This window comes from Calidris pugnax, unplaced genomic scaffold, assembly GCF_001431845.1.
Source record: "Calidris pugnax isolate Ruff unplaced genomic scaffold, ASM143184v1 scaffold28, whole genome shotgun sequence".
Classification (NCBI taxonomy): domain Eukaryota; kingdom Metazoa; phylum Chordata; class Aves; order Charadriiformes; family Scolopacidae; genus Calidris; species Calidris pugnax.
The window spans coordinates 5,002,914-5,019,430 of NW_015090842.1; the positions used below are offsets into that span (position 1 = coordinate 5,002,914).

At 41.5% G+C, this 16,517-nt stretch overlaps 1 protein-coding gene across 1 annotated transcript in view; it reads right to left on the bottom strand.

Moving 5' to 3' along the window:
* The window catches only part of MAF (v-maf avian musculoaponeurotic fibrosarcoma oncogene homolog), a 63,140-nt gene that overhangs the window by 37,681 nt on the left and 8,942 nt on the right, over positions 1–16,517 (bottom strand). Inside the window, exon 3 of the mRNA XM_014942453.1 lies at positions 13,730–13,801. Within this exon, the coding sequence (XP_014797939.1) occupies positions 13,768–13,801 (34 nt within the window). The 3' untranslated portion in view covers positions 13,730–13,767. The remainder of the gene's footprint in view (positions 1–13,729; positions 13,802–16,517) is intronic.

Genomic DNA, 16,517 nt, shown 5'->3' on the forward strand with positions numbered 1-16,517 from the left:
AAGGAACAGATGTTGGGTGATTGAAAAACTTGAGTCTTCCATTGTTTTATTGACTTGTCACCACAGAGAAATTCGCTTTAATTTACTTTAAAAGTAAATGACTTGATCTTCATAAAACTGGTGGCAAGTCACAGTTCTTAATGAGGATGTTAAACAAGGATTCTGTTTAACAACCAGAGGCACCAATTCCAAACGCAATGCCTATTTGAACAGACACATCTATCTTCTCTTTTGAAACATGCTGGTTTATTTTCAAGATGTTCAACATACCCGGGGAAAAAAAGAAGCCTTTGAGCCCTTGAAAGCCTGTATAAAAGCTTTAGCTCTTTTTTTCCCCCTCCTTCATGATACTTGACTGTACCAGATTGTACCAAGTAACTTCCCTTTTTTTTTTTTTGAAAGGAGTAATCCGTATCTAAATAGAGACCTTTTGAACCCTTGAACCCTACTGGCTTCAAGATAGTCTACAATGAAACTTGAGGAAAAGTGAAAGAAGAAAAAAAAAAATGACAGGAGTCCAGGGACTTAAAATTAGGGAAAGACACTCAACTTTTTGAAAATGAACTACCAGTTAGTGCCAGCCCTGGGTACAAGCCTTGACATTTTTGAGAGGATGAATTCAGTTCCCCAGGCCCAAACTCCAGTACTGCCAGTCCAAATCAAGCAACACTGATGACTCTGAATGGGCATGGTGTCACCTGGGTACCAGAAAATGAAAGGTCTTCCAAACACCCCACAACCACCCTAGGGGTCACTTCCCATCATGGCCATCAAGAATACACCCATGGAAACAAGAAGCCTGTGAGGCAGGAGGACTTTAGAGATGGGAAATAAAGATACCTCCTTCACAAGAAGATAATACAGGGTTTTCAGAGGCTAGAGAAGAGACTGTCACCTTCATCACCTTCACACGTCCTCACTACAAAAGGAAAAACTTCTCTGGAGCTCCCAATCCAAATGTGTTTTTCCCAGAGTTTGGCTGCAACAGGCTTCAGCTGTAGTCTGGGAGGGACCCATGATCTGTTTGCAGTCTTTCTTAACACCACAGAACTCCTACAACTACATAAGGAATTTCACCTGCACCTTCCTGGAAGCAATTTGCAGCTTACAACTTACAGCTGATACTCAGTCAGATGAGTTTTCTACCAGCTAGATTGGCCACATTCTCTGCCTCCGTCCGATCTGTCTGTCCAGAATGACAGAATGGAGTGGAGCCTGGGCAGCAGGTAATTCCCACATGGCCAAGAGAACCTTCTGGAACCCAGCACTTGCTCAGCCTCTGGTTCTGCAGAGTAACAGCACTAATACTGGAGGACCAATTTCCCCACGATTCAGAGAAAATGGCTCTAATTAGTCACAAGCACTTCTTCCCACAGCTCCCTGGAAGTCTCTCATCCAGGCACAGACAAGCCCTCAGCAAACTCCCTTAGTCTGAGAAAAGCTGAGCCTGAGGTGTTAACGGCTGGGAATATAATGCAGTTAATTTAATTGGGTTGTCCATCCTTGATATTTGAAAAGTCCCTTTTAAATGTTACAACTTTTTTTTAAACAATTGAGTTATTATTTTCTCCTGAACTCCATTTCCATTTTAATGCTGATGTTCAGTTTCTTTTGCAAATTGAGTGAAGGTAAAACTCTCCCAATAATATACCATCCTTTTGAACAACTTATTTCCTTTTGGTGCAGTTTTAAACAGATAGAGCTGTAATGGCCAAAATAAATTTTATCCCAGAAATGCAGAAAGCTGAAAGTTAAGCTTAACTTATAAACCTTTTTTAAGAGAGACAAAATCATGCCAGCCTTATCACCGTGACAGTCACAGTTGTTTAGATTTATTATGCAATGGTAATCAGGCTATACAATAAATTCGCTATAGTAATGCATTAATCACTTTGCAAAGAAAAATGAACTACTGAAAGGAAGACAATACATTTTTCTCTCTCTTCTTCCCCGTGGTAAAAGCTGGTCTCAAACTCCATTCTTTAGAGACGGAAGCATATATTTTCACTTCTGCTGCTACATCTCTGATTTGAGCCAATGGCTCAGCAAGGTCACTCTCATTTTACTTCCTACATAACTGAGCTCCACCAATATTTCTCAATGAGATCTTCCTTTAGAGCTAGAAAATACCAAAGCTAAAACATCTACTTGACTTGTTAGCTGCTTTTCCTGATTCTGCATATACTTTCATTGCGTATAGAAAGTTTACACTTTTGGATGAGACAAGTATTTAAGTTGATTGAGATGGATCACTGAGGGGATATAGATGTTCAAAAGGGTTCTATAAGAAAGGGGATGCTTTCAATGCAAAGCAGAAGTGGGACCTCAGATGAAGCAAGAGAAATGATATCACAGATATTTGTACCGCAAAGGGACGTTTTTTTCTTCCTCTCACAAATGTACACGTGTGAATACCCCAATCACCACCCTCCTTCAAGGATAAGCTTCATCTATTATTCGTAAAAACTGTCACATCCCATCTGCAGAACTGGTAAGTGGTCTTTACAAGCGAGGTGGCAGTGTGTCCCACTGCATCCCTCCTAGCACCTTTCAACACAGGGTTTAGTTAAGACTTAAATCAGGAAGCCAAAACCCTGCAAAAATTAAATCCACCTCCAAGAGGTGGATTTCTGCTATTCTGCCATGCTGATTAATCCCACTGCAGAGCAATTTGTACCAGCACACTCTAGAACAGAAGTTTCTGGGGAATATTTTCATGTGAGTAAATTCTTTTGTTTTGCTCCAGAACATCTCCCCACCAACTTCCCAGGCAGGACACTGGCAGACAATGAGAAAAGCAGAATTAGCAGGATCTGTCTCCCCTCATTTTTCCAAGGAGCAAAGCAAATCTTTATTGAAAGAGCACCAATGGCTTTTCTAACTTAAAAATAAATTAAAAAAAAGGCAATTTAGAGCCAAGGCCAGGCTGGATGGGGCTTTGAGCAACCTGGTCTAGTGGGAGGTGTCCCTGCCCAGGGCAAGGAGGTTGGAACTAGATGATCTTTAAGGTCCCTTCCAACTCTAACCATTCTATGATGCTATGATTCTAACACAAAAGCCCAGGTCTGTGCAGAGGGCTGAAAAATCCTCTTGGGTCCACCTTCAACTGTGGCATTTTGGGAAAACTTCCATGTGTCACAACGGAAAAGTTGGATCTATCCAAACCTACGCTGAAGCTGGAAGGTTTTGAAACACTGGAGATGACCAGCAACATCAGCAGAGGGAAAGGCAGTGTGTGACAAAACCTGTGTGCATGTAGCACCTTGAAGGTACAGCCTAAGGTGCACCTTGCAACTGTAGAGGTTAGATCCTATCTGCCATTTTTACTTTGAAACATAAAATTATAAAATGTTAAACATGTTTCCTAATGCCTGTTGGTAAACTCAGGCTGCACATTGAACTGAAATATTGCCATCACCAGAGAAAATTCATGGGGAGGCTGCAGTTAACACTCCCAGGTAAAGAAAGGCTCCCTTACCCTCCATCCCACAGAATAAAAATTATCAGAGTAAGAATTAAATTATTCCCCTTTCAGACGTTGTAAAGCCTCCAGGCAGCATCCTCACAGTCCTTTTCAACACAGGTAAATTGAATTCCAGCAAGTTTACTGTATGTGGACTCTTCAGAGGAGATATTAAATAACAAAGGCATGACCATAACCTCGGAAGAAAGGCTGAAAAACGTGGAGTTGTTTAGTCTGGAGGAAAGGAGGCTGCAAGAAGCCACAACAGCCTTCAAATATGCAAAGGGTCAGTGGAAAGAGGAAAGGAATGGGCTGTCCTCGGTGGCCAGGACATAAGGGACCTGCGCTGCGGGGTAGACAAGGAGAAATGCTTTTGAGAAGGGATGGTGGTGAAGGTCTGCCAGGGAGGCTCCAGGGAGGTGTCACGCTCTCCGTGGGGGGCTTTAATGACAGGTTATGCAAATATCCGTCAGGGATAATGCGAGTCTGTCTGACCCTGCCTCGTGGCGCGGGGATGGATTACATCACTCCGGAGATTTCTTGTAACCCTATTTCATTTATGATTTTATACAGCAGAGGCCCCCAAGGGTAATTTCCCCCCACTGCCCAAGCTTTTCCCTTATCTATTCAGTGCTGGCACATCACTTCTTCCCACTGCCCAATTACCTGCTTTGGGATGTGCTCCCGTAAATGGAAAAGCTGGTGGCTTTGGGGCTGCGGCAGGGGCTTCCACCACTCACATCTGTCACCCAATTCTTATGGAAATAAGTGAACGAATGGGAGGGTGGTTGGTGTAAGAATGTAAGAATTTGGGCCAAAGTTTGAGGATTGCTTTGAGACTAATTGTGCTCAAAATATGTAAATAATTCTAAAATTTTGTGTGGATTTGCCTGGCATCTTCAAGGGTATGTGGCTTTCTGGTGTTTGAGGGAAAGCCTGAACAGGGCACGCTGCCTGGATCCTCTGCCCCCAACCAGGCTTTTCTTGGTGGGGACAGGGTGGGACAGCAGTGTAAGTAGCCTGTATAGACCCATAGAATGGTTTGGGTTGGAAGGGACCATAAAGATCATCTAGTTCCAACTCCCCCACCATGGGCAGGGACACCTCCCACCAGACCAGGTTGCTCCAAGCCCCATCCAGCCTGGCCTTGAACCCCTCCAGGGATGGGGCAGCCACAGCTTCTCTGGAAAACAAACAACTTTAAGAAAAACATAAAAATAAGTGAAAAAAAGCAAACCAATGCCCTTCCACTTTGGCCTCCCCAGTTTAATTTCTTGCAAACTTTTTCCTGCCATATATGCCACAGTAATCCATAATCTAAACTTTTTCGGTGCATTCTCTCACTGAATTAAAGTATTTATTTTGCAAATTAAATTAGCTTTCTTGACTGCAAACTGGGAAAACTAAAAAGTACACAATAAATTGAAATAAATGCTGAAATGGATGATATGTCCATAAATAATCCTTGCATTTAATCCAAAAACCATTAGGTAGTTGGAACGATAACTGATTTAACACTACCCACTTAGTTTACCTTAAATAACAGGTTATTACAATTCAAGACTTAATATTAAGTATAATCTGGACCAAAACCTTCATTTGGAAATAATTGCAAAACTTGAGAGTTTTTTTTCCCTTTTCTTTTCAAAAACAGACTTAATTAAAAACACAAGATGAAATAAATATTTTAGGCAACCAGCAACAAAATGGGAAAATACCATGTGTTTGGAGTTTTAGTGCCCTCCGAGTGCTGGAATTTATTTGCAGCAAGCAGAAAATAGACAGCAAGCATAAAAATTCAGCAGATTCCCGCTAGTAAAATTATTTATCAAGCTAACAAGGGAGGAACCCTTCTAGTAGCAACAAGCCAGCAAGGAAAAGACGTGCCTTTATATTTTACCTTTGGGTTAGCACACCAGTAAAAATGCCAACTGACAAGCACTTCACATAAACATTTCTTTCTAAATGAGCTGCCTTGTTAGAAAAAAAATCTGAGCAAAGGAACGCTACAGTCAACAGACAGAAAAACCCAGGATGCATACTACATTGCTCCATATTACAGAAAAATATAAATAAAGACATAAAAATAATGTTGATGCATAAATGACTTTAATAAATTAACACTTCATTTTGCATTTAAAATAACTACTTGGGCTATAAATCTATCTTATATTCCTTCTTGGTAGAACTGAAGCTATCCCAGTTACCTATTATTTAAATCTTTCTTACCTCTGGAACTAAATGTATACACAAACACACATGAATATATATATGTGTGTGTATATATGCACTCACTATGCTGTTGTTAGCTGTGCTACTCAAGCCCCATCACAATATTTATCGTATATTTATTTTACGACTGCAACCCTGAAGTCGGTTTTATAGTTTAGTTTAACGATACCAAACTTTGATTATAAATTATAAGTGGCTTTATTGCAGCCTGAAGAGGCAAAAAAAATTTGGAGACACTCGATTGCCTGATCCCAATTAAATTTTAAAGAAATAGTAAAGCGACACACATTGGCTGAAGAGCTGAGCTCGAAGGAGAACAGCAAATTACTCCTGTCGGCCGTACGGCAAGGCTCTACCCTCCGAGCACTTCTTTGCTAGAATGAGCATTTGACAATTGTCAGCAAGCTTTAAAATAAAACCAAACTAAACAAAAGAAAACAAAACCCCTAAAAATCCCAAGGATGTCTCTCAACCGTTATTATTTTCATTGCAGTAAAAAAAAAAAAAGCTTGTGGGAGGGTAGGGGGCAAAAATCAGACTCAGCATTTCAGCTGATTCTGTAACTCGGGAAGTAAACCCTGCCACAGCTGTTGGCAAGGAGGGGAAAAAAGGAAAGTTTTACACTAAACTGAGTGGTCAGAGGGATGCACAGGTTGGAGCAACATTTCTGACTGATCTCACATGATTTTTTGGCCACAATTATAAGTCAGATCCTGTATTACTCACTCAGAACTCCGACGGCAGGCAGGAAAGCTGGGGAAAGGTGGTGGGGGGCAACCAGACAACCGGAAAAAAAAATAGATATGTCTTTTTTGGAGCTTTTGCTCCCCTCAAAGCCTGGCATTTGCCTCGCCTCTGCAGCAGCTCACAATGCAGGCAGAGAATGCAGCATCTCCCACTCCCGGCAGCAGAGCCCCGGGGCTGCTGCTCCAGCCGACCCCCTGCATTTCTGGGGCTGGGGGAGAGAGTCTCCAGCTCCAACATTCCCACCCAAGGGCCTGATCCCGCATTCTTCTCACCCAAAAAGACTCCTGCCAAAACAATGGGAGTTTTGGGTGTGCAGGGAAAAATGCCGAAGTGAGCTGGCATTCGTTAACTGCTGATGGATTACATTAATATGAATATTTGTCTGTAGGGGACAAACACTTTTGAGGAGCGAGTGCAACATTATGGGCAAAACATCAGCAATAATAACAAAAAAAAAAGAGTAGAGAGAAACTTCATTGATGTAAACCATGAAATAAATAATATATGTCAACTTTTATGTTTCTTGCCTTTGATCTGGGTGCAGCTGACATTAAGACCAGGAATTGATACCTTTTTAGCTGAGAAGACACAAGATGTCAAGTTATATTTTTTAGTGCAAGGCCAACACGTGAAAACAAAGCTAAAAGAGGTGAAGAAGTGAGCAGAACAGAAAACATAGAGATTATCTCTTGTCATTGGGAAAGAAAACGATGGGAGTTTCCATGGAAGCTGAGTGGTTAATATAATGCTGCCTTCACTTTGCCATTCTCTCCTTATTACAATATAATTTGGGTCCAAGTGATATGGAAATAGATCGTTACTGAGCACGGCAAAGGAGTGCTGGGGGTAGAGCCAATGCAGAATGAGGTCTACAAGATGCACACACGTATGTATTCCTTGCTCCCTGCCTGCCTCTCGTTTTTAACTCCATCATAAAGCTGCTTGAAAGCACACATAAAAGCATCCATTAAAAGGCATTACATTAAAACTCCATCGCATCCTGCCCAAGTGATACAGGGGTGAGCTGGAGCATCACCACGGAGCGCAGGGCAACAGCTCTTACCTTGGCGTTGGTGGGACCAAGCAAAACTGGCCTTGGCTTTACTTTCTTGTTGGGTTTTTACTCTCACCAACCTTCTGGCACAGGTCTGAGCCTGCAGCTTCTCCATCAGCTCCTGACCACTTACACCAGGTAACTGGGAGCAGAATTTGGCCCCAGGTATCAGTGCTGGAGTTGAAATTGGGTGAGTTGTTCCCATCCACACTTCCCCATCTAAAAGCACAGCCAGAAAATCACCAGCAGGAAGGAAAAATGTGATTTTCTCCTCTTTAAAAGGCACAGCCCTCCCAAGGGCAACAGCCCTTCCTCTGGGAGACTCCGGATGCGCTACCGAGAACCCCTCTCCCTTTACAGCCCAGCCTCGTTAATCATTTACACACCTTCACACCCTCCTTCCCTAATTTAGCCTAGGCCTTAATTACAGCAACTTCAGCGGGCTGGTCTTCATGCAGAAGGGCTGGGGAGCCCAGCTCCGGGATGTCAATAACCCAGCACAAAGCCTCTGCACAACACGGAGCCAGCTATTTAATTACCTATCACGGCTAACAAAAGCTCCCTTTATTTTGATTAACTTTGAGGGAACAAGGTTCCCCACCATCAGAGTATGTTTAAATAATTACACAATACAGACTAACATGCCTGGAAACACAAGAAGAGGGGGGAGTAGGGAGAGAAGAAAGGGAAAACATGAGCTCAGCCCGGCTTCCCAATTTAAACTAGGAATGACCTCGGGGTCAATTTTTCAGAGTATCTCAGATCAATTCAATTCTCACCTCCGCTGCCTACCTGCTAGCAAATGAACTTACTGCGCCTTCCAATAGACAGAAGTGACTAAAAGGAAATCGCATTTAGCTGCATCTGAATAACCATGGTTATTAGATGATGCGTGCAGAGGAAAAATTACCATTTCCCTTCTCCTTCTCCTCCTTGTGATTGTCATTCTCACCTCACTGGTGATTAAGATGTAGGATGCTCTTGCAGATTGTTAATTAGGTGTTAATATCTGCAAGGGGCCACAGCAAGCTCCTACACCTGAGGTCATTTCTCAGAAGTCGGGCTGTCTCCGGTGACAGTACCTGTAATTCCCAGAGCTAGTTTGATTCCCACTCAACAGCTGGAGCTAGTGTTTCTTTCATGTCTGGTTTCATTTCCTATCTGAAATTATATGAGTGCTAATATCTTTATTATCTTTACCGTAGAAGTGCAATGCCGGAGCGTGGCACAGCGTGTTGTTCATAGGCTTTCTTTTTTTTATTTATTTTAATTTTTTTTTTTTATTATTTTCCCACGGCATTTTCGAAACATTTCAAGCAAAAATCTTCATGGTTAGCAAATTTACAGCTGAGGACTCCATTACACATCGGGAGGGGTAGAAGGCGGGAGGGAAACAATAATAATTTGGGGACGGAAGAAAAGCAAAGCTGCACAACTGCTGAATGATAATGGCTCAGACCTTGGGAAATAAAGGTAATGGCAGGAAGGGGAGGAATTACAAGGACAGTGTGACCTCTGCGTGTCTTGCAGGTGCACAAGAGTTATTCCATACATGTCTGTGCACATATAGGTATTAAGGACACATCGTGTTTAAGAGAGAGAGAGGGCACGTAACCGAGTCATGGTTTTCCCTACGCTTTGATTCATTCAAATTATTCCTGTGTAATTCAGAAAATAACCAGCTCCCAAAGCACCCAATCTTTGTCCCCGTGGGCCGGTGCACTCAGGAGACTAGATTCTCATCCCAGCAGAAACAGTGCATGGGACTTGGGCAACACCGAGGATTTCTCATCCTCGGGTATGAACGGAGGTGAATGACAAGTACTTCAACACACCAGCTTTCATTAAAAGGCTTCAAGGAACATTACAGCTATTTTTTTTTAACTCCCACAAAAGCCTAGAAGGTAAGAATTAATTATCTAGGTTTATAACTGTGTAAACTGAGATATAAAGAGATCAACGGTAACAGACCTTTAGAAGAAACCTAAGATAACAAGTTTAAAGTGCTTCAGTATTTTGCTGAATCTCGAATCAAATAACTGGGTCAAAGTCTCACAAGTGAGTCAGACTGTAACTCCCAACTCCCGGTTTCTTCACTCTCTAAACATCGGGACTATATGTGGAAGCCTGAGAAGTAATTTTATATGTGGGATGTTAAATCAGTACTTTTCCTGTCTCATCAATCTCCCGTATTTTGGTACAGTGTGAATCATTTGGTAAGTGGCACAAATTAGAAAACCCAGAAGAGATGTTAAAAATATTTCAAATTTTTTTTTTTTTTAGGACTTGACTTAAAATCCTCTATTAGAACTAAACAACAGCAAAAGCCACATCACTGGAAAATATTTTAGAGCTTACTCTAAACACAGGGAAAACTATTACATTTACTTTACCAGGAATTTGGGGGGGGTAAAAACTGTCACATACAGCATGTACTTTCTCTTGCTCATAAAGACTCAAGATGTTTTCGTAGTGCAAATTCATAGGAATGAGCTAGAAAAGAGTTTGAGACATAGTGAAGTTATGCTTTTTTAAAACACTTGAGAACATTTTTTCACCTATGTAAAATGACCTGTAAATTGTACAAAATATGTTTGGGGAAAGAAAAGGAAGAGAGGGAGGTTACTATCCATATTTTTTTTTATCAAGAATAACATATTACATTCCATTTGAAATAAAAGATTCTCATTTAGACCTAATATAGCACATCTGCTTGAAAAATACATACAAGGCTGCCATTGACTGCAATGGGAAACTTGCCAATAATATTTCATGGAAGTTATCTTGATATCAGCTTTGGAAAACAAAGACATAACGGGAGCTCTAATTCAACAACGGGAAGTTAAAAATAACTTACTCAAGCGCAAGGAAATTTGATTGTTTTCACAGTTCTTCACTTTAATTTCCAATTTTATCAGATGTATGGTCTGAGGATAAAATAGGCCATAAAGCCTAGTTTACAGTGGCTTGACATCGCAGGCTGTTGCCAGGAGAAGAAAAATGATGTCACAAACAACAGTCTGACTTGATTGCACGTCAAAACTACATATGAACAGGGTAGGGGTGCAAAAGGTCTTGCACAAACCACAAATCTCTTTTAAAAATGCACGTGCAAATGCAGGAAGAGCAGGGAAAAGTAAGTAAATGTACACTTTAGGAGTGCCATGATTTCCCCTGTGTGAAAGGCCTTAAAGGTAAACTGGAAAAGGAATAGAAAAATATATTTCTGTCTGCTCCTTATTCTCCCCTTAGTTTTTGGGCTCATCCATATGGGGAATTATAGAGGAAGCTATACACAGCAGTGCTATCCATTCCCTGGGTGGACACTCCTACTCTAGAGTAAAAGTGGATTTTCCTAGTTAATTTATTTTATTTTGAAAGCAGTTTCAGCTACATTGGGGTGAGGAAATACACCCTTACTCATGAAAAAGAACATCCAGAGAGTTCACAGCATGGTACGAGTTCAAATATTGCTTTTTATTAGTACAAACTCCCCTATAGATGTGCCCTTTGTGGTGGAAGTGTGTGCACCAGGAATTCAACAAGGACTTTACCAAAGCCTGCAGGAGCCCACCCCAGGACCTTTCCTCTCACCTGAGGTGTAGGTAGGATGCAGTTTAGACCCCAGGGTCCACCATTGATGCATCCCGTCCTTGGAGCTCTACAAAAGTCCTTCAGAGCCTCTTTGAAAACCAAAACATGAAGTGTTACACATGGTGATACAAATCACCAGGTGTTTTATTTTTTTCTTCTCTCACATTTCATTTCTAAGAGGAAGCCTGGCTACGTTTTTTTTGCCAGAACCAAATTCTACTTTCCAACATCATCACGCTGATCAGGAAATAGAGGGATATTTTGTTCCTGTCGGTTCCACGGCATTGGCGGATGGAAAAGCTCTTCTGCATCAAACAAAATAGACTGAAGAAGGATAAAATATGCCTGGGGTTATGTATGTGTTGTGAAGGACATTCGCCGGAGCTGCTAGGAGATGGGATAGGCCAACAGACAGCCCTTGGAAAACAGCAGTTGCCTTGTAAAATACCACAATGTACCCTTAGTGGTATTTTATGGGACAGCAACTAATTTTGCTACTGGTATAACAGCGTATATCATAAACACGGATTTCATCCTGTAGTGCTTACTCTGAAAACTCCCAGCAATCCCCCCAGGCTCAAGGGCATGGAGTGACACCACAGACTGACCTTCATGGACCTGCTACCATCTGACCCACGAGAGACAGCATGGTGAGAACCTCTTAACCAGTAACCACCAAATACTCCAGTCGCACTCATAAAATGAATTGCCTTGAAATACTAAAACTATGCCAGAAATAACATAATTCCTTCAAAGGAGTCAAGTTAGTAAGTTAGACCACGGAGACCACTGTCCACCACTATAAATGTACAGTCTTAAATTCCCCCAACCAAACCACCTCCATGAATATCAAGTAAAAGCGCCTCCAGAGAGCACAGAGGATTGGAGTTCTCATATCTAAGCTTATTATTCCTAATATCACAGAGACACTTCCCTGAATTGTCCTTCTCCTTCCCAAATTCCCCATCTGACCAGATGTCTTTCTCTCTCTTGCTTTCACCTGTCAATCATGTTCACAGCTGAAATTTGATTTCTCTCCCAACAGTAACCTTAGATGAAATATTACCATAGGGGTCAGAACTGTCTGAACCTTGCCATAAAAGTTCGTTAACTCTTCCGAGACCCAAGAGCTATTTGCTTAAAAGTAACAGATTTTGCTGCTGCTATGTTTTTTTTTTTAATAATATGTAAAAGTGTAACCACAAAATATTGGAATAAAGGCATAAGGAATTGTCCCAGAGAGGAGCAGGCTAAGCAAGTCCTGAGATCACAAATGTCCATCAGAAAAAAGCTTTTTCTTTTTCATTATACGGATAACAAGAAAGTATATCACTTATTTATATAAATCTAATAGTCACATATATAAACTACAGGAACCACGGAAGTTTTCCTGTGGGATTATTGAAATTAGAACCATCGCATGAGGAACAAGGTGACTGAACACGTGCTGCACCTTTGCAATGAAAATACGTACCTAATGGATTTACTTCAGCTGAATCACGACTTGGCTCAGTTCTTCCAAAAAGCATATTGCACTTTAAGCTCCCCCCCCAAAAAAAAATCCAGGAGTCTGATTTCCTTCTCATTTACAGTGGTGAAACAGGGGGAGGGGGGGGGAGGAAATAAAAAAGCACTTCAGGCAAAACCCCACCCAGGTGTTCCTCGGGGAAGTGAGAGGAGCATCAGGTTCAAAATTAACCTCTCCTGGTGCTCGTTAAGAAATCTGTTCCCACAGCCTATAAAGAAACAAAAACTCCTCTCGGTGCTATTTAATGTAGAGTCTAGAGCACCAATCCCATCTTCCCTGTCCTCACTCAAATTTTAAAAAAATAAAAAATTAAAAACTAATAAATAATAATAAAACAAGGTTAATTCCACGAGCTAATAAAATTAAGCTGTTTTCTAATAGCACTTAACTCTCCATCAAAGTGTGGTAGGCTGTACGGCTGCCTGTGTTTTTAACTGAAACAGGCGGTTTCATAAAAAAAATTCACACAGGAATCTGTCATTGCAACCTTGGTGCTCATTTAAGCCACTTAGTATTTTTTTATAGTCAAGGTCAATAAAAATCAGATTCCGCAGAAAAAATAAAGTGCCTGTTTGAGTCTAGCAGGGGAAGGGACTGAAAGTTTAATTCCCACATTTTCATTAGCGGCGTATTTTTTTGGTCAATGTTGACAGACTGAATGAACACGAATTTCCAGAGGAAAGCAGTGCCGTGAATTAAACACTATTGTAATTTGTAAGTAGAGAAGTCGTCTAACACAGACTCATGATTTTCATCGAGATCTGAGAGAGATCTTCAGAAGACCCCTCCTTAATCCCCGTAGCTGATGTCTGAACGCTAGCATTTGAAGAAAAAGAAAGAAAACATTTGCAAAGGATTATATATGAGATGTGGGACACGGGAGAGCTGTCTGGCTGACAAAAGTACAAAGCCCCATCACTGCAAAATGGTTCTTGTAGGCACCTGAAAGTCAGGCTCATCCGAAAGCCCGGGAAACTGCACCACAGACTGTCACCGGCTCCCCAGGGCTGGACCAAACAGCACTATTTTAGCAGCAGAAAACAAAGAAGTGAAATTACCACCTCTCCTGAAATATGTCAAATGGCTAATGAAAATGAAAATTAAAACATACCTTTTTTTTTTTTTTTTGACCTCAGGTAACAGGGATTTTCACATCACCGTTGCAGATGATTCTCTCGGGTACCTAATTTAGTAAATATATTAAAATAAACCGTTATTAAAAGGAATTTTTAACATTGTAAAATGCATCTGTCATGCCATGATGGTACAGAAAAGGACCTTTTCTATTCAAATCCTAAATTAAATTTAGAAAGTGTCTTGTACTGTTTATTAACTGTGAGTGAGTGAAGAAGAAATTAACACAGTTTGAAGTGAAACATTTCTAGCTCACACGTCTAGTCTTTACTTCACATTAATAACAGGAGACTCTTACTGAAAAATTACCTTAATAACACATATTTTTGCCTCACCAGAGAATATCAGCTTCTAAGACCTGAAAGCATGTAGCTTTCTGTATTTCTTTCTTAATGATTGTTATTAGCTGCACTAATGTAATTGGCAAAATAATAATCAATTTTTGTACACACTCCATTATTTTCCAGACAGTAGTTTAATAACAAAAGCAGAGCTGTCATTTCTCCCTGCGGTTACTCACACTGTACAAATTCACCCTGTCAACACATATTTAAAATCTAATTTAAAAAAAATTCCACACAGAGTGAATCTTTGTACAATAAGTGAGATAAGTCAGCGAGTCAATCCACATTTCTTAAATGTGGATATTTTGTTGTGTCCCTTACAGTTAACTTTCTCTCCCCGAGTGTGCACACACAGGCATATACATATATTTTCTATAAACTGCCTGCAGGAATGCTTCAGCTCCAGCCATTTATTGTAACCCTACAGCATCAGCAGAGCAAGGATAAACCACAAGTCTGATCGGTTTGAATTAAATAAAAAAAAAAAAGAAAAAAAAGCAAGACAAACTATAGGCACTTTTTCAGCATTTTGACTCCAGATCAGCTCTGCAGCTCTGAAAACAAAGCTCCTCGGGAGGTTTGGTGCTGATTGAATGAGCCCTCTCCCACATCCCACCCAAAGGTGGGACAGGTGCACCGAGACGGTCCCCACATGCCACTGAAAGGAAGGTTTCCTTGGTTTTTTGGTTTGTTTGTTTTCTTTTGGGTTTGTTTTTTATATTATTATTTTTTTTTTGAGAAAGGGGACGGTGCTTCCTTAAATGCAACACTTGGCATGCGGCCCGGGATCTCTTAGAGCAAATGACTCCCGTAGACCTTTGGTGTCATCTTCCTCAAGATGACCTCTGCTTTCACGCCAATCGGTGAATCCAGCCTCTAATTAATGCACGGGGCCGAGAGGAACGGGTGCTCCTGCCTCCCACCTGAAGAGCATCCAGAAAACGATGTGGGCAGTCTGCTTTTAGCAGCCCCAGCCTTTGTGGTAGCAGAACCACAACCCTTCAGCCCCATGGCAGGAGACCTGAACCAGGGTGGCATCACCCCATGTCCACCTGCAAAGCACATCGATTCATTTAGCAGCTCTATTTAACTATCAGTTTATTAATAAGGATAGAGTCACAGAAAGTAAGACAGCACGAAGGCAGGCAGAGACACTAAGCAGATTTATTAGGTATAGGAGGCTGATCACTCTCCCTCATTTTATCCGAGTTGGTGCAAGAGAGTTATACTTCAATAAGTTTCCTACTCTATACTGTGCTATTTTAAAAGGATTTCACAATAAAGGAAGCTGAAAGACTGCGCACAGTCTGGAGACCGTATCTGGTGTGACATGAATATAGTATTTAAACCAGATTTAATCTTACAGCATTCCCTCCTCTACAATGACTTTGCAGGAGGAAACCCTACGGAAAGGAAAAATCTGTTCATCCCACACCGCGAAACGCTGAATCGCATCGCAGGCTCCAGCAGCTCTTCCTACATATTAAAATGCCTTCACCAGGGAATTTGGAAGCAGTTAAGTTGGGAGCCGGGGTGGGGGGGCGAGGAAAAAAAAAATTAGGCTTTGTTTGGTTCACTTTCGGGCTCATTGTCATTGTCACTAACGTTTCACTGCCACAGCTCCGAGCGCGTGAGGGAGCAGGGGCTGTTAGCAGGGAGCACCACAGCTTTAGAAGCTGATACCAAAAAATAAACCTGATTTTATCCCCATCCTCTTCAGCATCGTGAGAGCCCACTGCCAAGGTCTTGGCAAGAACTTCTCTTTCAAAATCGGAGAAGTGGGGTTCAGGCTGCGGGGAAGTGATTCTGCCTGCTCTCTTATAGAAAAGGGCCTTAAACTTATTCACGTATACATTCCGAGATGCATCCACACAGACTTGGGAAACTCGGCCTCGGAAAGTGCCGTCCTCTGTACTTCAGATTCTTGAAAAGCCATGAAATGCAAATCCTGCCCGCTCCCCATCTTGCTCCCTGCAGAGACCTCAGGGCCTGATCCAAAATGTCATTTAAAAAAGCTCCCTCTGATTGCAGTTGGGGTTCAGATTAGTCTCCGTGTGAGCACAGGTGGAAAGAAATAAAGGAAGGGAAAAGATAAAGAAGGAGAGGGGAAGAAATTAAGAATGAGAAAAGAAAAGAGAAAAGAAGAAAGAGGAAAAGAGGAAAATGGGGGGAAAGAGAAAAAGAAGAGGAGAGGAGAGGAGAGGAGAGGAGAGGAGAAAAAAAAAGATAAAAGAAAAGAAAAAGACAAAAAAAAGAAGATTGTGAGCAAAATCCCAGGGAAGTGCTCCGTGAACATACCTAGGGGACGGCCAGGCAGCTGAAGGGACACACCGGGCTAAGCTTGGGATGCACGGACGGATCCTTTAGTTACGCACAGACTCCCCTTTTGTTCCAGGAATTGAGTTTAGAAACAAACAAGCA